The 24065-nt window shown below is 38.3% G+C and overlaps 1 protein-coding gene across 2 annotated transcripts; it reads right to left on the bottom strand.

Moving 5' to 3' along the window:
- Positions 1-13065: 13065 nt before the first annotated feature.
- On the bottom strand, positions 13066-22251 carry c5h19orf47 (chromosome 5 C19orf47 homolog). Of its 2 annotated transcripts, none has more exons than XM_042486477.1 (8): positions 22190-22251; positions 20569-20656; positions 19379-19493; positions 19093-19174; positions 18025-18150; positions 17840-17914; positions 16526-16599; positions 13066-16436 (listed from the first exon to the last, which is right to left on the bottom strand). In XM_042486477.1, the coding sequence occupies exons 1-8, from the start codon at positions 22206-22208 to the stop codon at positions 15891-15893; spliced, it is 1125 nt and encodes a 374-aa protein (XP_042342411.1). In that variant the 5' UTR covers positions 22209-22251; the 3' UTR covers positions 13066-15890. The 2 variants fall into 2 exon arrangements, with proteins under 2 accessions (XP_042342411.1, XP_042342410.1); XM_042486476.1 differs by having other exon boundaries at positions 17765-17914.
- Between the last annotated feature and the right edge of the window lie 1814 nt (positions 22252-24065).

Raw genomic sequence — 24065 nt, forward strand, 5'->3', positions numbered from 1 at the left:
TCAGTCAGGCTACCTGCGTGAGTATTACTACTCACCTGAGTGCCACAACATAAACATAACAAAATAACAGTGAACAGTAATAGAATGTTAAGCGCAAGTACCCTGAATTTTCATTCAATCACAGTACTTGGTAGGATGCAAGTAACATTTCAAACCAGCAACTGTCTCAAACATTAAGACTTTGAACAATAAAGTCGTAATACAATTTGCAAGGTCTTCAATACTCAAGTTTGCGCATCGCAGATCTTCGGTTGAAGGTGACGATTGCATTGTAAACAAAGTTCTTGATGTCCTTCCATGATCTCTGACTCAGGGCTGCTTCTGCATTTTTGGCCCGCATGCAGTCTTCTTTGCAGGGAACTCTGAGTTCCTTGATGTTTTTCTTCAGATGTTTGTGAATGGCTTCTTTTTCTTCCTTAGTCCATGGTCTCCGTGCTGTTACTTTAGGCAGCTCTACAAATGACAAAGATAATGATGCAGATTTTGTAATGTTCAATAATTAGATTACAGTACAGATTTCTTGACTTAGCTCATGCACAGCTTGCAGACAATCACAGAGAGCACTTAATGGTTGCTGTGTATATGCCTTTGTGCCCAGTCTGGAAGAAGTCTGGAAGAACTCACCCTTGTCTTTCACTTTCTTCTTCATTTTCTTCTGTGAAAGTCTCTTTTCTACAACAACAATAATTAATAGTATTGGTGAAATCTCAAATATAATGGATATTAAATATGCTACTTTTCAAGTGCCAACATTAAAATCTGACAACCAAGACCTCATTAACAGCTAACTCTTCGATTTCTTAAGTAAAACTTGTAAGCTTTAGCACTCTTGAACATAAAAAAAATAGTTCTTGCTAATGTACATCACCAAGGAATAATTAAGTCAATAAAAAGACACTGACCCATCGTGAAGCCGATTTGCTTCATTCACAGTCATCTTGATCAGTTTTATTCTGTTTAGCTGTTCATTAACTACTGTTGATTTCTCCCTTTGTCTTCAGGGTACAACACACCATTATTTGACTTAGAACAGCTATAAATTGTACTCAAACTAAAGGGTAAAATGATGAGAAGTATTGCACAAAGACTTGGGGTGTAAAGTAGTAACCTACTTGTCCTTTTAATACTGATACTTTCACATTCAAATTCTACCATTTAAAACAAATACCAGGATCCTTTTGGTGAGAAGGCAGGAGTATACAAACAACAACCATTCAACTTACCATCCTCAAAGCATGGGGCAGATTTCTTTCTTGGTGAGAAAAGGTCAGAAAATCCATCTGAAAAAAAGGGAAAAGAGTGACATATGTGACACCTCTAGATCCAGAGGATATTTGGATGATTTTAGGGCTGTTGCATCAACTACTCTTCTGTTTTCTCTCCTCACATGGCAACAGTTTCAAAAATATATGTGTCTCTCCACTGCAGAGACAAGAGTTTGATACAAGAGCCATATTTTCAGCAGTGAAATACTCCTTTAAGAGAACTGAAGGCATATAACTGTTTCTAGAAATCAATAACATGGAGTTTACAAAGTTTTGTATTGAAATGTTTAAAATGGACAGCAACTGTTTTTTAGAAAAACCTACCATCATCCACCTCTCTGGCCCCTTTTTCTGCTTTTTGTGGGACAGAAGACAATGTGGGAATTTCAACTGTGAAAGAAAACAAAGGTCAAAAATATTATTGCTCTAATCCTCAAGTATAAAAACTGCTGTTGATTAAAATAATTTTATTTTTCCAGGCTGTAGTGACCAAGAACAAAAACACTGGAGTCTACTTCTCTCCTTCAGCTATAGTGGGAACCATTCATTTTGCCCTGACAGTGAAAGTCAAATAAAGTGTGCTAAAAGGACCAAGGTTTTTACATTCATCTATTAGCTCTTTATATCAGGCAACAACATCATCTGATCTAATTCACATTTATATTTAATATTTGGAATCTCAGTATGGAGTGGAAATGTTGGCAAGCTCACGTCCATCAGCTGCCACAAAACTGCTGTCAGCGCTCTGTATACTCAAGAGGATATTTAAGACTTCATTTTAACTTGCCATCTACATCTGAACTCCCATCCTCATCGCAGGGTCGAAGTCTCTTTTGGAGGGGGGAGAGGTGTGAGCATCCATCTGAATAATGAGAAAACAGAAAATGAGACCTCATATTGTAAAATGTCAGAAAGAAAAAGAGTCAAAGCAGGCTACTACATCTGCAAAGAGTTAAGATGTGTTTATACACCATTTCAATAAAACTGCTTTGCCATTAAATCCTCATAGAGACTGGTATAATGTCTGTATTGTACAGATTTTGTTGACACTTTCATAGAGCAATTATTTCAGTTCTGCGTTTCATCATTAACATCATGATGGTGTTTTACTGGACTACATTATATTTAAAAATGTTTTTAATCTGTTCTGTATGTAAACAGGGAGGACAAAACATTCACCTAAATAATCTAGTGCAGTACAACAGCACCTTTAACTATGACCTTAATAAATAATATCTAACTAAACTTAAAGATTTCAACAGAATGTGATGAGCTATTATAGACTGATGTAGCGGCTGGGATGTTGTAGTCAATTACAATAAACTTAACAAGTGAACCTAAACATACAGGGAGTCACTGAGAAAAGACGCAGGATACAAGTTACAATCACTTTCACTACTATTGTAACCTTGCATTATTGTTTTAATACATTTCTTTGTCTATAAAATGAATGAAAATATTGAATATGCCCAAAAGATATTTAGTTTATATAAACCAGAGAGAGGCATTAGATCCTCACATCTGAGAAGCTGGAACCAGCAAATGTGTTAAAGGATGAATCAATAAAATCAAAATGGTTGCAGATGAAATTATTAACTCTTAGGAGATCCTAGGGACATTTTGTACCATTCAGTTTTTTATTTTGAAGCCATTTTGGCTGTGTTGAATGAATATACCTCAAATTTGTTAGAGGATATTGATTTTTTTTTGTTTTTTAAATTTAGAATTATCATCTCAGTTTCTTACATTAGCCTAAAATGACTAAGCTACACAAAAATTGACATATTTGTTTTGAAAACCATTAAAAAAAAATCAATTTTTGATCCCACATTTATTTTAACAAACTAATGCATTTGTTTGTTAAGATTTCATTTTGGACTACTAGCTTTCAATTTTGATTTTTTATGTTTGTCCACCAGATGGCTAAACTTTTTCCCATTCAAACCATGTAGCAAAAATCCTTATTTTTTATTTGTTCATGCTCAGGTTGTTTATGCACTGCAAGAAATACATCAAAATCAATGTTGCTGCCAATCATTGACCCATCTCAGGGCCTAATAATAAACAAATACTCCTTGAAACATATTTTATGGAAATTATTTTAGGGTTTTTTTTTCCAATTAAAAATCCCCCAAAATATGATTATTTGATATGTGTATTTCAGGCCGAAGTAGTCTAAAGACTGACTCGTTTAAAGTAGAAATATATTAAATTAAATCACAACTTTGGGAAGCTGACATTTTTTGTCATTAGGGTCAAATGAGTTAGTTTCTTAAAGGATCTCTTAAGGGTTAATTAACTAATAACTGCAGTTGTAATACAGACATGTTTAAAATGGACAGAATTTTCATTCTTACCATCATCTTCCTCTCTGCCTGGGTTTTTTTCATTCTGTGGGACAATGTCAGAGCTTGATGTGGGAATTTCATCTGTGAAAGATGACAAAGGTAAAATTCATTCTATGACAACAGTGAATATTATATAAATGACAGTGATATTGTCCAGCTGGTTTAGACTGTACAAATAAATAAGTCACTAGCAGGGCTTGACATTAACACCCGCCAACCCGCCAAATGTGGGTGAATTTCAGCCGTGGCGGGTAACACGGCCACTCCAACTAGCCACTTTGGCGGGTAGAATTCTATATATTGTAGTTTTCTCAAATGGTATCTGAAATAATAAACGAATTGCAATGTGAGACTACGACACTACAACTCCCATGAGCACTGCCTGCGCACAGTGTTTGCTCATTGGTCCATTCGTGACCGACATCACTTTAGACAGGCGGTCCCTGTGGAGAACACAGTTGTGAAGCTGTGGGGCGGTAACAGGTACGTTTGAGATGAACTGCGCTTCGCCTGGCGAGTAGACGAGATCAGGCGGCCGCAGCAGGAGGTGGAGACAAAAAGCTGCAGTCAAGTCGGACAGTTTTCAGCAGACTTCAGAGAACATATAGGAAGAGATGCTAACATCCTGTTAGATCACCTGTATGTTACCTGTAGTCTGCAGACCACGCAGAAGAGATAAAGTTTGTTCTCGATCGCTGATTGAAGTTAAAATGGAAGTCATCCCCCTTCTGTCGCATGTAACATCTGTTCTTTTATCTGGCTTGTGACTGTTTGTTTGATAAGTCAAGTATATAACCTTTATTATTATTAGCCACAAAATATCTGCTTGTTGACAGATTAAAACGGCATTGCGCAACATCAGACTAATATATCCAGCGTTAAATATTACAATTACACAGATACATGGTGTTTGTTGTCAAAATTAAGAGCCAATCAGAGAATCATTTGTGGTCGGAACAAACAATTTCAAATTCGAAATTGATATAATTATAAATATATAAATATAGCCTAAATATTGAAACAGACTGTTTCTTGTTAGTTTTAGTCCAGTTAATTTTTATCTTTTAAATTAATCATCTACTCCCCTGCACCACGTTTAATATGCAATAAGAAACCACACTTTTTATTACTTTGTACGCTGCATATTTTCATATAAAAGGAGCTTTACACAGAACCTGATCAGAGCTGAATACTTGATAATGACCTGTAGTGTTAAACATTTTATGTAGTCTTGATATGAGTGTGTACAAGAGTCATTTACATTTAAAACGGTTGTAAATCTAGTTCAAGTAAACTTTAGCACACCATATCATATTAAACATAAATTCCCAACAACAAAATTGTGGCTAGTGAAAATGCTGAGTGGCTAGTAACTTTGGAAAACCACTAGCCACAGTGGCTGGTGAGCAAAAAAGTTAATGTCAAGCCCTGGTCACTAGTCTTCTTCATGGAAATTCTTACATTTGTAAATACCACTTTTTAGTTATTTAGGATCTCAATGAGCGAACATACTGTGTGTGAGGAGTATAAAACAGCTAAAAAAAAAAAAAACAGCCGTGACAGTGCATACATACCACACACAGAAACGTCTATGGTGTTTAGGTTCTTCCCCTTCAAGGTCCCAGTGCCTTGCTCCATTGCAAACAGAAGCTTACTTATCTTGGCGATTTGAAAGGTTTTGTCAGTCTGTCGGTAAAAGTCCCGATGAACTCTGATGTCATGCCCCATGAACCTTGCAACTTGTTCCAGCTCTTGTTCACTTAGATCCAGGAGTTGGCAGAGAGTGGCCACCTGTTTTCTTAATTTAGTTGATCTCAGGAGCTCAGGGTTTTCAGCTTTACTTTCTTCTGCATATTTTCGCAGGCAGTCACATCCGCGTATATTTGTCATTGCACCAGGTCTTGCAAAAAGATAAGGGTTTTCAGCAGGTATCCCAGCTTCATCTCTCCTTTCAATCAACAAGTTGATCGATTCTTGCATTCTCTTTGTCAAGAAGACAGGTACCTTCCTGCCTCTTTTCCCCCGGACTTCTATGCGAGTTAACAGCTTGCTCAGCTCTTTCTCTAGAGGAGACAGGGTTTCATAAATGTCCTCGTTTATGGGATTTGTGCTTGCTGTCTTGTAGGTGTCAAGAGTCAAGCGTGATGCTTCCCCTTCACGTCGCTTGTTGAAGATGATGACTTGTGCCAGAACCGTCTCATTCAACATCTTGTAGGCTGTTAAACTTGGCTCCTGGGTTAGTTCTTCCTTTGCTTTATCTTCCACCATCCTGAGATGGTCCCTCAGAGTCACCACATTTTTGGTCAGGCGGATGTCATCTTGTTTGTTCCATCTTTTTTCTTGTATTGTTTGATGCGCACTGACAGAGACATGATTCTTCCAGTTTTTCTCCAGAAGTTCCAAGAATTTTTTTGCCTTCCTCTCTACCAGGTCATCATCGTTCATGAGTGTTTGTCCAATCAGGACCTCCACTGCCCCTTTGAGACAGAATCCAATTTTGACAGCTGTGGATGGTTTCCCATACTCGTTTTTGCCTGGACTAAACTCTTTAATCCTCTTAGCCACACTGACAACAAACTGAAATTTGGATGGTACACATAAATCTTCAAGACCCTTCACAGTCCTGTCCATGTCTTTAGCAGCCAACATGAAGCGGCCAAGCTCCCTCATTCTCTGTGAAATGTACTGGTGTCTTGACTTTACACGCCCATGTTTTGCATACAGTGAATCACCATACATGCAAATCAAAGCATCGCTCCTGATGTGAAAGGACACATCATCTTGCCGCATGTTATTTATGACCTTCTGACATCTGCTGGAGGAAGCAGCTATTGGAAGCAGGCGTGCAGCAAGACTTTGTACTCTTTGTCTTTTATTTGTTTCATTATCTGTCACACATAACTTTTTACTTTTGCATGAGGACTGGTGTTTCCACAAGTCTTTTTTAACAAACATCCCGTAACAATATGTACATGGCAAATAATCCTCAACCGAGGCCTCATGAGAGGGCTGCTTCCATGTCACAAGTTGTCCGGCGCCTTTTTCCAGGACTTTGGCGTTGTGCTTGAAGTCTCCTTTATTGCGCAGTTGTTCCAAAAGAACCTTTCTTTCCTTTGACCTTACAGAGAAGCTGAATGCATATGCAACATCTTTAATGTCCATGTGTTTCCTCATCAAATGTCTCGCCATCTTAGCGTTGGACTGTGCACAGTAAGGACAGTAGTGCTTTTTGTCCCATGAACGTTTTCCATCTTCCCTTTTTGTGCAGGTTTTTATAGTCACAGTTTTCACTTCATCTTTGTTGGTCTTTTGTTTTTTAGTTTTTGTTTTCCCATACGTTCTTGTATACTTGCCTCTTTTTTGGTCATCTTCTCTTGAACTTGAAAGATTGAGAGATTCATCAATTGATGACTCCTTCCATGATGAAGATTTCTCAGGTATTTCCAGATCCTCATCACTGGATGATGACTCAGGATTGTACTCCGGGTCTGATCCTGTAGGGCAGGAAAATTCTGCTCCAGTGGAATCACTCCCCAACTCCTGATCGACATCGTCCACCTGTAAGCCAAAAGCATAATTATCAGAAAAAGTCACCACATAAACTATCCACTCTAATTTTAAGACTTGTAGACTAACCATTTTACTCACTGATACTAAACTGGAAAGGTGCAATGTAGCAAAATAGTGTGTATACATTTTGGTCACATTAATATTCCAATCATGTATAATGTTGTCATCTTCATACATTTTTTTAAATTAACATAATCTTACTTTTCAAAAGTCTTTTATGAATGCATTTACATCTACTACTCATCAAGTTAGCTTTTTATCTTGCTAAGTTTTCTTTGTCTTTAATATATATATACTGTAAGATATGATATGGCACTGCCCTAGTTGAGGCTAAACTTTTCTACCACATTTGTGACACATTTTTTCAACAGTTTAATGGTAAAATGTCCTTAAATTCCACAAAGACAAAATAACAGCATGTTAGCAAAGTACTGAAAAACACAAAATACTGATAGACACCTTACAGTTACCACAGACATGAAATGCATTTCCACAAACTGATAAAAAAGTCACGAACTAGGTTAAAAATTACTTTGAAAAGTTAGCTTTAAATTAAAAGTTAGAGCTTACATTTCGCCATTTACTTTTTCAGAGGAGCTGATAAGTTGGCTAGCTAAATGCAGTCACTAGCCTACAGTTAAACAGCTTGTCAGGAGCAATACAGTCAAATTTATGGTCACATACACAAATGTAAAAACAATAGTTCGCTTTTTCAGCTTAAAATAGCATAACCTGACATTTCTATTCTGCAGTTTAAAAAAGTTTGAACCGCGACATTTTTCGTAATCGCAAAAAACAACAACAACAACACCGTTAGCATTAGCTGACATGTAGAAGCTAAAATCAAATATCTTGAAGACTTACCTGCTCCGAAGCTCGTCTCATCCGTCTTTCGCAGTCGTTGTGATGCTGCCTGAGTCGCTCAATCCGTCTCCTGAATCTCACCAGCGTCCTGCCACGCCCTTTGGTCCGGCAGCAGGTGGGTTCATCGCTGCTGGACATGGCTCTGCTCCATAGACTCTGCTCACCGTGCTCACAGGCAGCTGCAGGTGCTGGGGGGAGGAGAGCGGCCCCTCCCCTTGATGGGGATAATTAATTAAGGCAGAGCTACAGGCTGCAGAGACACCACAATTTTCTGCACTTCTACACTCTGACTCTCAGGCCTCTGCACAGGCTGCAAACTCCAAAATAAAGTTTACAAAGTACTCTTATCAGCACAACTGCTAACTCTACAGTGTTACTACTTTTAGACAAGTAAAAATCCTCCCTCAAAATTTTTCATAAAGAAAAAAAAACCTATTATAACTAATATAACTATTAGAAATACTAACCGCAGTATCAATATCTAACAAAACTGTTCTCCAAAAGCATGTCTATTGGGTAGAAATCTTTCTTGTTATGCTCTATCAGACCTCTGTGGTGTGTCTGAACAGCCAGCAAATAGTTGGGAGGAAACTGAGGTTTAACACAAAGTATTCTCTATGTAGAAAATTACAGAAATATACATTATTTCGGAGGTTTTCAATTAAGTTGTCTAACCCCACTCAGAAGCTCTAATACATTTTTATTTATTTCTTACACTTGTTCTCCAAAATATCAAAATACACCCATATTTCGCTTCAGGTTTTAATACGTTTTTTCACTTAACAATGACCACAGATCAAATATTTAATTTCATGTTTATCTAAACATTTTCATTCCAAACATTTTAATTTGACAACCACTATCAGTTTCTAATCTCTTGTTTTATCATCCTCCTCAGCTTGTCTTCTTATATCCTGGAATTACTTGATAACAGATTTTTGCTTTATTTATTTTTTCCTTAAGAAACATGTTAAAGATGAGAATTCAGGAAGCACGAAATAAAATAATTCTCCACAGATGTAATGGCTCCAGAGAGAAACAGATTTAAACCCAGATGTATGACAGACAGGAGAGGTGAAAGGCCATGTTTACTTATGGTCTAAAATTATTTAAAGGCATAAGCACAGTTCAGATAATGTGGATCTATGAAAATGGAGAGGGACATGCAGGTAGGCCTGGGAGGTCAGGTGATGGGGTTCAGAGAAAATGACAGAAGAGATGGATGGCATTGTGATAAAAGATTAAGAAAAACTGAGACTTACTAACATACCGATGTTCAGCAAGTTTAATGTTCATCATATTTACCATCTTAGTTTTTCTCTTGTAAACGTTTGTTAATAAGCACTGAACATGAAGCACAACTAATGCTGATGGAAAAGACATTTATTATAATTATATTATTCATAAACCAACATGCTGGACACATTTAAGTTAGGACTGGCATATGGCGATGAAAAGGCAGAGGATCATCACATTTTTACAGTTCATCCTGAGAGTATGACTGAACCACATTTATTCAGTCTGTCCAATAGTTGACATATTTCAGTCTGAACCAAAGCTGTGGATCAACAGACTGTAACTGCCATCCATAAAGCCATGCTGCAAACATGGTTAAAAACAGCGCGCCTAAACTGAGGAGCAAAAAGCAGGAAGTCACATTAGCTTTGCTGTGTGAGCACAGTCAACAATTTAGCTACCTGAGCTTCCTCTGAAATCTCTCATCACCAGATTAATTTATAAAACTTCTGTGCATCATATATTGGCTGTTCACTGGATTCTGTGATTAATACAGTATTGCTGTTTACAAGTCATCTTTGCTCTAGTTCGATTCTCAGTGAAGAAGTTACATACATGTTGAGCAACTCACTTAGAAGTTTACATAGAAATTCAAGATATTATCAGTAGGTATTTTCGTTTTGCTTCCACAGTTTGATTTTGCAATTTTTTATGCTGTCAGAAATAGGGGTAGAGCATCTATCATTCCAAGTCAATTTATCGATTCAATGAATCCATATCCTAATTTTTAAGATGTGCCTTTATTTTGAAATTCCCCTCCCATGCCTGTGTCCCCTTGTCTGTCAAAGTCTACTTTCTGAACATTCCAACGGTGCAGTGCCGGGCAAGCAATGACAAGCAGCCAAAAACAAGGCGACAAAGATATTTACTTCCCTCCTGGGAATAAATCAGTACTGTGGAAATAGTTTGGATTTTGCAGCGAACACAGACAAACAAGACATCTGCCGTAGCAGTCCACTAGCATGTAGCTCTCGCTACAGCAATTTCAGGTGCTGTTTCAAAAATATTAGGCTGAAAAAAGTGCATGCAGGCTGCTGAAATTTAGTTGTGGTGTTCTGTTGGGAGACAGAGTGACATCAACCAGTAAGTGGGTAAGAAAATCTACAAGTAATGTTTGCAACTTGTTAAGCTACAAGTAGAGGAAAAAGTCTGCTAGCTGCTAGGCTATTTTTAGCAATGCAAAATGCCCTAAGCTTAAGTTAATCATGGTGGCTTGCAAAAAAACCAATTGTTTTGTCACCTTTACACTTATGTTATATGTTCTTCTTATTAAGCCATGTTTACAAAGTGTTAATGAAGTCAGTTTAAAGTACACTGTACTGTGTACTTGTGTTATATGGGGTGATTATACTTCATATAGATCACTGGCCCCTGAAAAAATATGATCAGAATTATATTGTGGCAGACTATGTGACATCAGTAAATACTGTAGACTGTATAGACGTGTGCAATATCAGTCATTAACTCTAAGTGGTGTATTCTAGGAGTCTTTGTAATCTTTATGTTATACAGAGGGTTTGCGTGTTTAATATTTAAAAATAGTGACAAAAGCAATAGTTATCTGGTATTGGAATTGAAACCATCCATTAATACTGTATGCATATGCTACCATATCATATGAACAATAGGACTGATGGTTCATTACGGGCTAGAATTATTGCACCATGGTTGTTTGCCTCTGCACACAACTTTTTTTAACAGAAAATTATGTCATAAAGAAGTTGACCTTTGACATTTTGGGTATAACATGTTATCACTTCACGGTTCTTTGTCATACTTATCATATTAATTATTAAGTAAGGGCCAAAGTGTGTTTTGTGGGTGACCTCTGACCTGTCACCCCCCCCCCCCCAAATCTGTTCTGTTCATCCTTGTGTCTGGGTGTAGTGGTTCAAGTTCTCCCACTAAGGTTCATCAGGACCTGAAACACTAAACTACTAAATAGCTATTGATAACATGAGCATGATGTATAGCTGACTAAAGACAAATGTGCCCCTCTGTTATACAGTTATTAAAAGCAGAGATTGATAAAGTAGAGAATGAAACATTATTAATATCTGGTCTGACCAGCTGTAACATAGCAGACATAACTCGCAAGTCAGCTATCTGAAGAGGAAGTCAATTTAAAGCTTAAAAAATACAGAAATGTACAATAAAAGTAGATTTCAAGCAGGGTCTGAGAATCATTTTCACTGTGAATTGAATGTAATGACAAATTCTAAAATAAAAAACTACAGACTAAATTTCATAAAAATATAATACAAAAGTGATTTTTTATATAATGTATTTGATTCTATCTAAAAACACCTTGAATTGTCCTTCTCCAGTCATTTCAGTAGTTTGAAATGACTTCAGTTTGACATTCAAACATTTCACTTGAGGGCGATAGAGAGCAAAAGTGTGTGTAATCAGGGTGTGTACACACACGTGTTGGGAGACAAATATTCTCAGTTTTGCACCTTTTTGAGGACCTCTCTGAAACTTTGAGAGAAGCGTATTTCTTACTTCTAAAAGCCATTACAGTGAAAATCTTGTGAGGACCAGCCTAAATGTCCTCACTTTCCGAAATGGTCCTCACTTGAAAGGTTGATTACATGCGATGGTCCTCACAAAGATGCCAGTACAAACAGCACACACACACACACAGTTGACACAACTCTATGTTGCGTAAACCACTCTGAACTTATTAGTTGGCCACAGTTAAACGTCATATTTCAAATACACTTAAGATTTCAGTTGAACTGACTAAGGAAAATGTGCTACGGCAACCAGAACCTCAAATTCTTTTTCTCTTTTTCTTTTTTCTTTTTACAGTGGCTACATTTACATGCACACCAATATTCCCCTATTATTCAGAGTATGACAATATTCTGAATTTAATATGGTCATTGTATTAACAGCATATTTCATTTAAATATTCCAAATCAGGCTGTTTTCAGAATTTAGCATTTTTCCATTAAGACATGTAAGATAGGCCTGTATTATTTTGGTTTTAGGAGCATTATTTGGACTTGGCCTCCCATCTGTTTATGGCTGGCTCGGTGTGTTGTCAGGGATACGTTGTACACAAACTAATTCCCAAACAGTTTGCAAGGCTGGTGTGGAGATGCATGCAGAAAAGCCCTCATTTCTGGTCAAAAGAAGAAACACATCTATTTCTAAATATCATAAAAAGACTTGGATACCAACAGGGTTTTGGATATGCACATATATTACAGCACCGACCTTTCAAGAAGGTGGTTGAACTAATAAAAGAGGGAGGATGAGCTTGCATGGTCCAGTAAGTCCACTATCAGCAGGAAACTTAGGAAACAATTTGATGCAAAGAAGCAACATGATATGCGGCTGTTCAACTTTTCTATATTTTGATGTGATAAACATAAACATAATGTTAGGCACATTATTCAGAGTATGCACGATTGCATGTAAATGGGAGTGTTAGTGGAATATTCATTTTCATTAGCAATGGAAATAGCTCAGTGTGAATATTGTCTTTTCTGGTATTAGGGCAAAAACTAGACTAGACTTGTGCATGTAATTGTTCTCGGTGATGAGTTCATATCCTCAGCTCTTCAGTATGCATGTCACCACTTACTTGCATCTGCATAGTGTAGATCAAAGGCAGATTTTCTTAGTTTTCTTGCTTGAAACTGATTCTGAAATGATAGTGATATGTCTTGCAAATGTCCCATTTAGAGAAAAAAAACAAAAAAAGGAGGAACAATGTTTGGACCCTTTCTCTTTTAATTATTTTCAAAGCAAACTTTGTCCAAGTTCAGAACTTGTTTTCCTCAGTATCTTTTAAAACATCCTGACATTTCATGGTGTGTTTTTCCTCTACCTTGTTTTTTTTAAGACAATAAAAATTCCTTAACGTGATTTTTAACATTTCAAATATTTACAGTGTGATAAAAGTTCTGGTGTGAAGAAAGACCAACATATACCAATCAGCTACAAAATTTGAATTACTGACAGGTGAAAGGAATAACACTGATCATCCCATTGCAATGCAAGGTTCTGCTGGGAAACCTGTCCAAGCATTCATGTGGATGCCCCTTGACACACTCCATCCACCCAAACACTGTTGCAAACCAAGTAAACCCTGTCATGGCGACCACACTCCTCGATGGCCCCGCAGCACGACGGTGCACCATGCACCACTGCAAAAACTGCTCAGGAATGTTGTGACAAAGAGCTAGAGGCGTCGACCTGGACTGCGTTAAGCACCGACAAGACCTTTATTGAAACAGAAATGGTGGCATGTTGAACCCTCTCTTTTGTGTTATGCAGGTGCACTGCCTGCTAATACTGCCAGGTTTACTCAATTTAATTCAAAGGGGTTTATTGGTGTTGGAAAATGTATGTCTACATTGCCAAAACAAATAATAATAATAATAATAATAATAATAATAATATACATTTAGCTGCCAACTAAAATACATAGAAGCCTGTGCCACATCATTTCACACCGTTTTGAGTAAACATGTTATTCACTTCAAAACCATGGCAAAACACTGCACACCACTTTGAGATTTAAAGTGCACCTGGCCTCTAAATTTCCCAGATCCAAATCTGATCGGGCATCCAAGTCACGTGCCGGTACAACCTTGCAACCCACAGAATCCGTCGCTGACACCCCAATGCCAGATACAACTACACACCCCCTGAGGTTCTGTGTCCATGTCTCGACTGGTCAGAGGGCCCACCGTGGATTGGACTTGGCTCTGACCTGTCGAGGCATGGGGTATCTGTATGCTCCAAAGATGCTTGATTGGATTGGAATCTGGGGAATTTAGAGGCCAGGTTGACACCTTAAGCTCTTTGGCACGTTCCTCGGGCCATACCTGTGCAGTTTTTGCGGTGTGGCAACGTGCATTGTCCTCCTGGAACAGCCAACACCATCAGGGGGTTTACTTGAGGTGCATTCGTTAATCCAATACGACACTCTACACTTAAATGAGAGCGCTGTCATTGGAAATAAGTGTTCCATTTCTATATGAATCCATGAATGGTGAATTTCATCACATTCACTCCGCTTGGCGCTCTGCTGTTTGGTCTTCCAAAACACAGTGCCCAGAGTGCAGTCTGCCTCTCCTAGTGTGTGGTGTTGTGGATAACAGAACGGGACATTCCAACAGCGCTCCGAATTTCCAAATGGTACAGTTTGTGCAGACTGCGCTTTGGCACTCAGAGCGAGTGTTTCCGAAAGCATCACTTGTCTGCAACAGTGTTTGGGTGCATGTCAAATGGCATCTACATGAATGCCTGAACACAACAGAACATTGCAATGTAACAAGAAGATTAATGTTATTCACTTCACCGGACAGTGGTTTTAACGTTGTGGCTGACTGGTTTACTACACGGGTGTTAATGACCCATACTGAAGGTGAAGGTGAACTACCTACTGAGACCTGCAGTGGCCCCTGACACCAGGCCCGATGGCATCTCTGAGTTTCTTTACACGGATACATGATACGTGGATGTCCACATAGAAAAATATGCAGCATAACTGGTTCTGTGCTGTGTGAAACCGAGTCTAACAAATCTATACATTGCATTTCAAAATAAACAATATTCTACTGACCCGGCCTTCAAGTAGGTGGTTATAGAAAATGTTCATTTATTTCAGAGGTGAGAACTTCTACTCCACAAAGCGCAGAAGAAGAAGAAGAGGAGGAGGAGGAGGTGCAGTGCTTTTTTTCTTGATTCAAGTGTTCAGAGAGGTTGTTCGGTGTAAATATTTTTCACTCACAAGTCCGGGGCTGAAATTAAGAAGCCTTCCGTCAACAATTTTTCTACCTTCCAAACATGACAGAGGAGGTAATTTTGAGGTGGTGAAGGTAACACGAATCCAACCACCGCCTCATGGCTAGTCCTATGTCCTGTGTTGACAAATAATCTTAACTTGGTGTGGAAAATAATACCTCTATCTGTACCTTTAACATCAAAAATAATTCACTTTCAGGCAAATATCAAAAAAACATAATTCATCTTGCAGGGAATATTTTAAACTACTTGACTGTATTCATTCAGGAGGACAGTGAGAAAAGGGAAGCTTGGGCAGCAGCATCCTTATATGTGGAGTTACAAAGTAAAGTTAATACCACCATTATGGCAGCTTGGTTGAAGTCATGCTCATGCCTTAACTTCACAAATATAGTTAAATATAACTGTTTTTTTTTTTTTAAATGGTACATGGCAGATATGACTAATACGCGATAAATAGCTTTCTGGTTGAGCAACATAATACACAGAGAACTTAAAGTTCTCAAATAAAAAGCTTGGACATTAAAACAAAGGTGATTTTCCAATGGCAGCATGACTAAAGTGTAAAAACAAAAAAAAAAAAAAAAACACTTGCAATGTTTATCTAAGCGTAAACCTAAAGCCACAAGCAGCGTTATAACCATCCGTATACTCAGGCTGAAGAAAAAAACACTTCAATCTGCAGTACTGCATGTCGCCGGGATAAATGCAAAAAGGTAGTGATACAAATTCTAAAAAGGACGCATAGAAAGAGTCTGAATCATTTTTAGGGATTTATGTGTTAGGTTCTCTTGCTGCCCAGTCTCTTAAAAACACTGATAGCCCTAACGTCCATTTGGGCACCCAGAGACTCTCCTCCCCCTCCGCCTCCTCCCCCGGTGCTGCTGCTGACCTTGGAGCTCGCTATGGTCGGCCCCTCCTGGGCTTTGGGCTTCGTGCTGGTCACCCTGTTGTCCTGTGTGTCAGCAGGTGTGGGCGACGTAGTGGCGCTCAGGTGTGTGGCGGGGAGCTTGCCCAGTCTCTGAAGCACACTGATCTTTGCAGGGGGGAGGCCATTAGGGGAGGAAGAGGAGGTGGGAGTGTCAGAGGGAGGTAGTTTGAATTTGCCTCCCAGGCGTCGCAGGGTGGTCGGGGCCGGTTTTGTGGCTGCTGGCTCTCTCTTCTGGGAGGGAGGGGGTCTCTTGAGGACGCCAGCATACTGGAGGACGGAGCCTTCTCCGTCACTGTCATCCTCATCATCTACATCCATATTTCCAGCCATTTTGCCTGGCCTCGGCGCGTCTTCCTCTTCATCCCCTCTGCCGAGACGGCTGAACACACCAGTGGGCTGTCAAATACAAACATTATGAGCACATCTTCATGGCTGCATCCAACACAATACAAAGGCAGCTATCATGATATACTGACAGACCTCACCTTGTTATTGCTCGTTGTTGTGTCTGCCTTCGATTCGGCCCCAAGTCTTGCAAACACAGAGGTGCGTTTCAAACCTTTTTCAAGGAGTACAGCAAAAGTTTTTACTCAAAAAATGATAATGACAGCTTGACTGTGACGGGTGGGGTTCATGCTCTGATAAATCATCGGAGATGGAAAAATGATTAACACGACTGTAACAATATTAGAAAGAAAGTGCGGAAAAATATTTTAAGATAAAACTGCTCACAGTGCTGCAGTGTGCGTCAGTCTCTTACTTTAACACTCACCATGGTTTTTAAGGTTTTGTTAAAATGGGCTCCAAATTTATTAAACAGTTCACCAACTGTGACGATCACAAGCCAAAAGAGTGATTTATTTCGACATGCTAAATTAGCAACTTCAGTTGAGCAAAATTTGAGGATTTGACTAGAAAAAAATGGTGACATCATAAAAAAAAAAATCACACTCTATAATTTATTGTACCAAATAAATGCTAATGATTTGGAACGATTATTTGATAGCCATGGAGTAAAATGGACTTTCAGGGTGTTCTGTATTTTATAACTGGAAATATACCACTTATTCTCCAACATTTGACTCTGTATTATATCCACACATGCATGGATGCTGAGAAATCTGACAATTATTTTGAAACTTTTAACAAAAGAAACTAATTTTAACTCTGTGTCTGTCTTGTGACACGGGTCAGACGTATAAACGATTCTGTGTTTATACTTTTCTGTACGATTTGGAGTTTCTGTTTATAGAAATACCTTGTGGTTTCTAATGAAATGCATTAAAAACCCCTTACTAACAGAAGCAAACGCTACATAGAGCAAAGAGCAATTAATCTAAGAACTAAATATGAAAAATTATGCGCAGTTTACAGCACTGAAGATCTTCTTAAAGAAAGAAACCACGCGAGAATTCATGCCGTGGAAAAAAAAGACTCTAGTCAAAGATTTTCTGGTTGGGTTAAATGTGGGGGATGTGAGACAAAGAAGAACACGAGCACAGTTTGAGAAAGGAGATAATTGTTGGTGCAGTGCAGGTGAAAAAGAGGGATTAAATAATGACAGAAATTAATGAAGGTCAAATAGACTCTGTTAATCAGCCCCGAGTCACCTGATTCAGTTTTAGTGTGAAAGAAGTCCATGAAAACGTTTAGTATTGATTAGCTGGGGTAAGCAACATCATTACTGGAGCGAGTTGTCGGCGAGGCCACTGGGTCAGGCCTACCTTTCTTGGCCTGCTGGGCCAGGATGCGGCGTGTACGAGGCGTGGTGCCTTTGGGCATGTTGATGATGTACTTGCCTTCCATCTCAGCTGTCACACGTCGGCGCTTCACTGTTGGTAAACCGTTCCCCTCATCAGCTGGCTGGCTTACAACTGACAAAGGGGTGGGTACACGAGGATTAAACAGAGGTAAACATAAGACAGGACTCCAGAGGGTCAGGAGATCAGGGGTCGATGGGGTAAAAGGAACGTTTCATGTCTACCTGCTTTGCCACTCTTGTTTGCTTGCATGTTGGACACTGTGACCGAGAGGCGGTTGTCAGGTCGACGAGCTGGAGTGGCCGGCGGGGAGTCATTGCTCAAAGCGTTGGCAATCATACGAGTGGCAGCTGAGGGAAAAAAAGCAAAAATGTTTTTTAATACGTGATTTAGGGGCCCTTCTTGTTCTGTCCCCACAGCTCAGTCGGCAGTGTAAAATGTCGGCATTGTATGCCACTGCAATCACCGGATATGTTCAGTTTTCAAGTTTCCTACGGATCATATCAACATTTCTTAAGTTGGGTATTTTAAGTCAAAACTAGTTGTTTTCCTGACCCTGATCCAAGTGGTTTGTGTAAAAAAAGCGTACACAAAAAATCAGGTTATGAAAAACTGAAGTAGGTTTTGTACAACGTGGCACCGTATAGCCAACAAACCAAGTCATGCCGCTCATTCTGGTAAAATTAGATTACACAGATTTACTTGATCTCCTTATGGAAACAATTACCCTTTTAGATGCCCTATTCCCTGACTAAGCAATGACAAATACAGCTAGTTAAAATTGTTCTTTACAGCTGTAGCCTCTTTTAGGCTATCACACAAAACACAATCAGGAAAGAAATTCTCTCTCCTCCTCAAACCAGTCAGTTAACATCACACTCTTCATTGCTGAGAGATCCTGTGTGTTTTAAATAGCAGTGACATAAATAAGTCACAGATAACATTTAGTGCATGTTACAAAACATCAATGAATGGCACAAGTGACATAAAATCTAGCAAGACGGACATTTTTTTAATCCATCCCTACAGTTCAGTTCAGATGACATGTATGACATGTCAGCTTCTTTAATGTAATTACTGCAGGCAAACAGAATGATCGTAATGCTGTTGCTCTACATTGCTTCTGGCTGGGCTTATATATAGGTCACACTGTAGTCTCACTAAAACAAAGCAATGTCGTGCACTGGGAGAAATAACATTTCTCTTACATTTGAAAATGAATCACTATAATTTATGAAAATTAAAATCTGGTTAAATTTTCATCTATGCACAAAATTAAAAAAGCCACTTACGGGTATTGGCGGTTCTTCTGAGCTCAGCTTTAACGCTGGTCTGTCCTGAGGAGATGGCTTCTGTGGCCATTTTGCACATGTCCTGAGGAGGGAACACACATTACAGAGGTTATGTAAACTCACAGTCCACTGCAGTGGCTTTGAAAGACATCCTTTCTCCATGACTGCATTCACAACAATAGTGGTGACATTCCAGTGGCTCTACAGACCTGCATCAATGACAAAACGCCATCCATGTTCAACATTTCAACACCTCAGAACATGAAAGGGTTAACTCTGATCTCACCTGCCTATAGACCTGCTTGGCATGTTTAAGAATGGCAATGATGTCGCCGATGACTGTAATGCCGAGGTCCATCATGATGTCTTTACTGAGGTCCATCAGCATGTTCTTGTGAATTCTGCAGAACATAATAAGAAAAAAATACTGAATGTACTCCTGTTTTGTTATCTAAACAATGTCACATCATCACACAATGCGGTTCTGAAAATATATGTGAACACAACTAAATCGCTGGAAAATAACTGCTATTCAAATAGCAGCTTAAATAATAACAGTCTGATATAGAAATGTTCCTAACAATTCGTTTCCCTGATGCTTAAATGGATGTTTAAATTTATACTAATCGATTAGCTTAAAATGTACGAAAACACTCAGAAAATTGAGCAAATTTAAATCTTTCAGGTTAAAGATTGTCATAAGAAACATTGCCTGTATTATAAGAGCCATTTGTAATTGCTAATCACATTTCTTAATAACCTACTTGTCTTTTAAATGTGTGGCACTCTACACTGTGCATGAACACTGCACATTGTCCTACAAAACATGAAAAAAACTCAAGTATAAGTAGGCAAATAACATTTATTGAAAGTAGTATTATTTATGAAAATAAATGTGAATGATTATTACAATGGCAATTTCACTGGGTGAAAACAACTGCAAAAATTCATTTTAACCAACCAGTACTTCCGGTGCCCACTACTGAGGGTAGCAATGTTTGATAGATTAGTTGATTAATCATGCACATCTCCAATATAAAAATCTATTTTTTTAAAGTTTCCCTAAAGCCTGCATCCCCTGTAATTCTGACCATAAACAATGACTTTATTTTGGTTTGTGGGTTTTTAAGACACCACTACATTGCCTTGGTTCTTGGTTTCTGCATCTGCAAGAAGGATGAGAGCAACAATCCAAACTAAACTCATCATATCATGGTTCTGGTGTCAGCTTTTTATTATTATGTTGTTATTTATCATATTTTTTTTTGTCTTTGTGGTTAATTTCTTGTTACTGAAAACAGTTTATTGGGATGACACAGCACAGTTAATTATAAGAGACTGCCTCAGCCCTACTCCCAAACAGGACTATTAATTATGTCTCAGTCCAGTTACAGTCTGATGTGAAACCAAATTCACATGATCACAGCCCATCACAGTGTGCCAAACAAAACCTCTGAACAAGGGGCATTAGTTTACCTGTTGTCCACGAAGGAGACTGCATAAGTGACTGCGAGGCCGGCTGGGATCCCGGCATCCTTAAAAAACTGGATCCATTCTGAGGTGGCTTAAGAAAAAAAAAAGAAGGATGTAAGCAGTTGTACAAGAGAAAGGATTTGAAGAACTCTCAACTCCTGACATTTTGTTTTAGAAAAGCTCAACAACTATCACTGTGTAGAATATACAGTGTCAGATAATGTCCATCAGAATTGCAAAACCCAGAGTTACATCTTTGAAGTACTTTTTTACACTAGGGGTTGACCAATATTGTTTTTTCAGGGCTGATACAGATACTGATTATTAGTTGTTAATGACACCAATAACCAATATTTGGAGCCCATATGCGTTTACAATAAAAATTAAAATAATTTTGTCGATATTTAGATTTGACACAAACTCCAACACTATTTTTTTTTTTTTTGCTTAAATGCCTTTTACAAACATCGACTCAAAACTGAGCTTTTCAACATCACATACAGCAAGTTCCCACAATTTTTTTTCACAAAGTCAACTAAAAATTTAAACAAAAAAAGAAAGGATAAAAATGTTTCCTTTTTACAAAGTGAAAGTTCCTCTCATGCTGACACGTTCTTTGCACTTTAAAATAATGAATTTGATCGGCAATTATTGAACTAAAACGCCGATACAGATGATCTGCAAAATGCCAAATATGATCCCCGATAATCGGCCAGGCCGATAATCAGTCAACCCCAACTTTACACTGACCAGCTGACCAGAACACAAAAGTAGTTCACACATAATGATACAAAACAGTTAAAAGCATAAATAAATAGGCCTCTTCAAAGTAATCACATTCACATTACACTGCCTATGATGGCTCTCTGTAGTACTGTACAGGGGGAGAGCGGCCTGGCACCAAAGGCCGGTGGGAAACGTAAACCCGAGCAGACAGCAGCACGCTGAGGTCTAACACATGCTGACCACAGCCAGCTGGAGGTTATTTATAACACCAATTATGAAGCGTCTTGTGGCTGGAGTAACAGATACAGGGTGAAGGGTGCACAGCAGCTGCCAGAACAATGGCTCTGTACAACATGCTTTGACTGTTAGTGATGAACTCACATGGTGACTAAAACCTCATTTAACACCAAGCCAGGGCCAAATATTTACTTTTGAATATTAATGCAACGTTACAGAGATAGATTTCGGGAACATTGCAAATCGATAGTGACAATTAAAATGTGGTATATTCATTGAGTGCTCGTTAGCATGTTGGCATAACATAATTATGTCGCTAATTTAACCCAATCATACACTAAACGAGCAAGAATTTCTCCGCACAATCCACCACCCACATCTCATTCAATTAACGTCAAACAATGAAAGTTAAATCACGCGTTTAAGGGAACAAAAAGCGTCCGGCATCAAGACCGTTTGTGTTAGCATTAGCATTAGCGGCTATGAATTAAAAGGCGCTAACGGCCATCAGCGACATCCGGCACCAATAAACCCGCCTGTAAACGCTGCCGGCGGGACTCCGAATTGATGCGGCAGTCGTGTCTATCAGATACTGACATAAAGAGATATTTTTATTATTGCTTAGCGGTAACGTTGCCTTGCCGGGCCTTTATGCTCTCACCTGTTGTCACGGACGCCATGTTTACAACAAATGTGTGGTGACGTCAGCTACATCCGGACAGCTCGCGCTGCTCCCGTTACGCAACATCCGTTCGCGTCACGTGTGAAGTTTTGTGTTTGGGCGCTAGAGAGCAACACAGACCGAAAACTCACACACAGCAGCACGAGCAGAGAGTCATCATCACTTCACTCTCCAGACCGGATTTTGATCCTTTTTCACAAGAACTTCGACAATAAGGCGCTACAGTGAGAGGCCTGCAAAAATATAAAAGCAGTAAAGACGAACAATATGTTTGATAAATTCCACATCATGATAATCCATAATTATTTATTATGATGCAAATATACAATAGGGTTTTTTAAAGATGCAATTATTCTGTATATCGCTGTCTCTACTGCAATATTTGGTGCATTATTTCAGCTACAGCAATCATCTGCAGTTATTCAAATGTGCAATATTATTCCAACTCTTCAATGTAGGATATAGTTAACATGTATATATGTAACACATATTATATATATTATATATTGTTATTCTTACTTGTGTATATCGCTGCTGTTCATTGTAGCATTTCACACATATTTATATTTTTATATTTTGAACTTATATAATATTTTTATACATTGCATTGTAGCATAACGCACAATCAATGAAGTATTTGTGATTTACTGATTGCGACTCTGATAAACTAAGGAGGCAATATTTTGTTTTTATATTATACTTTTTCATTATTTATGTTTTTTTCTGTACCCCTGGCATAAATTAAATTAACTGAATTAGGACATTGCAGATTAATCAACATATCAGCAACATATCAGATTTCAAAACTGAAGCCTAAAGAGCACTAACCTCCTTGAGTCAATGTACTTTTCAGTTTCAAAATATGTAGTTATGTTGTTTGTGCAGTTTGAAACTTGCAAAATAGGTTCGGACCACTTCTGTGCGTACGTGGCATTTCATACTGATAAATCATCTGTCTAACATTCTGACAACATTTTACATTTAAAACAATGAATCCAGAATACATTCAGCAGACTTAATTTTTTAAAAATAATTGTTAGTTGCAGTCCTAAAAGAATCTACACAAAAACACATGATCACATTCCAGATTCACCTCTTGTATTCTCTCCCTGAGCAACATAGATTATAATGAAAAACCCAACACACACACACACACACACACACACACACACACACACACACACACACACACACCTGCAAAAGATGTGCACAGCTTAAAGAGATCGATGGAGGTCATTTAAAAGCAAGAGACATGTACCTCATAATATGCTGTTTATTTATGTTTTTTCTTCACAAATTGGAAATAAATGGCATTTGGTCAAACCATCATTAAAAGAGATAGCTTACCCAGCTTTTGCTGTCTAAAAACCAAGGAAAAAACCTTTGTATGTAAACTTTTATAAGACAACAAACAGGGCCAGAAGCTGAAATATGGACACAGAAGGTCAGAGAGCTATGACGACAAAAAGCAACATTTGTCATACACTTGGGTCCACTTCAAGAGTATAAGCAAAATGAAAATAAGGTTATAAAAATAAGTAAACCATACTTTACAGTGATGTGCAGAAAACTAGTAAGTTATGACAAATTGTATGCACTGAAAAAAGTAAACAGTTTGACATCAGAGCACTTCCATGAGCTAGTTAGGTCATTATCTATGCACCCTGGATGATATTTGTCACATCTAGAACAAAGTTTCTTTGGGCCTTTTGCCCAATATAAATCTAACCATATACAATCTGTCTCCAGAGGTGACAAAATTGTAACCTTATTCTCCCAGAAAGAAAACAGAGTAAATGGTTGCAAAAACTGATGAAACACTGATTGAATGAATGTATTACAAAAATAAGATTTT

The sequence above is a fragment of the Plectropomus leopardus genome, chromosome 5, assembly GCF_008729295.1.
Source record: "Plectropomus leopardus isolate mb chromosome 5, YSFRI_Pleo_2.0, whole genome shotgun sequence".
In the NCBI taxonomy this organism is placed as follows: domain Eukaryota; kingdom Metazoa; phylum Chordata; class Actinopteri; order Perciformes; family Serranidae; genus Plectropomus; species Plectropomus leopardus.

Bases quoted from the DNA above. Each gene is read 5' to 3' on its own strand.
- c5h19orf47 (XM_042486476.1), bottom strand. The intron at 19,175-19,378 runs GTGAGATCAGAG...TTCCCTCCTCAG, and splicing joins CCAAGCAGGTCTATAGGCAG to GACATGTGCAAAATGGCCAC. The intron at 18,151-19,092 runs GTAAGTGGCTTT...TTTTTCCCTCAG, and splicing joins CAGAAGAACCGCCAATACCC to CTGCCACTCGTATGATTGCC.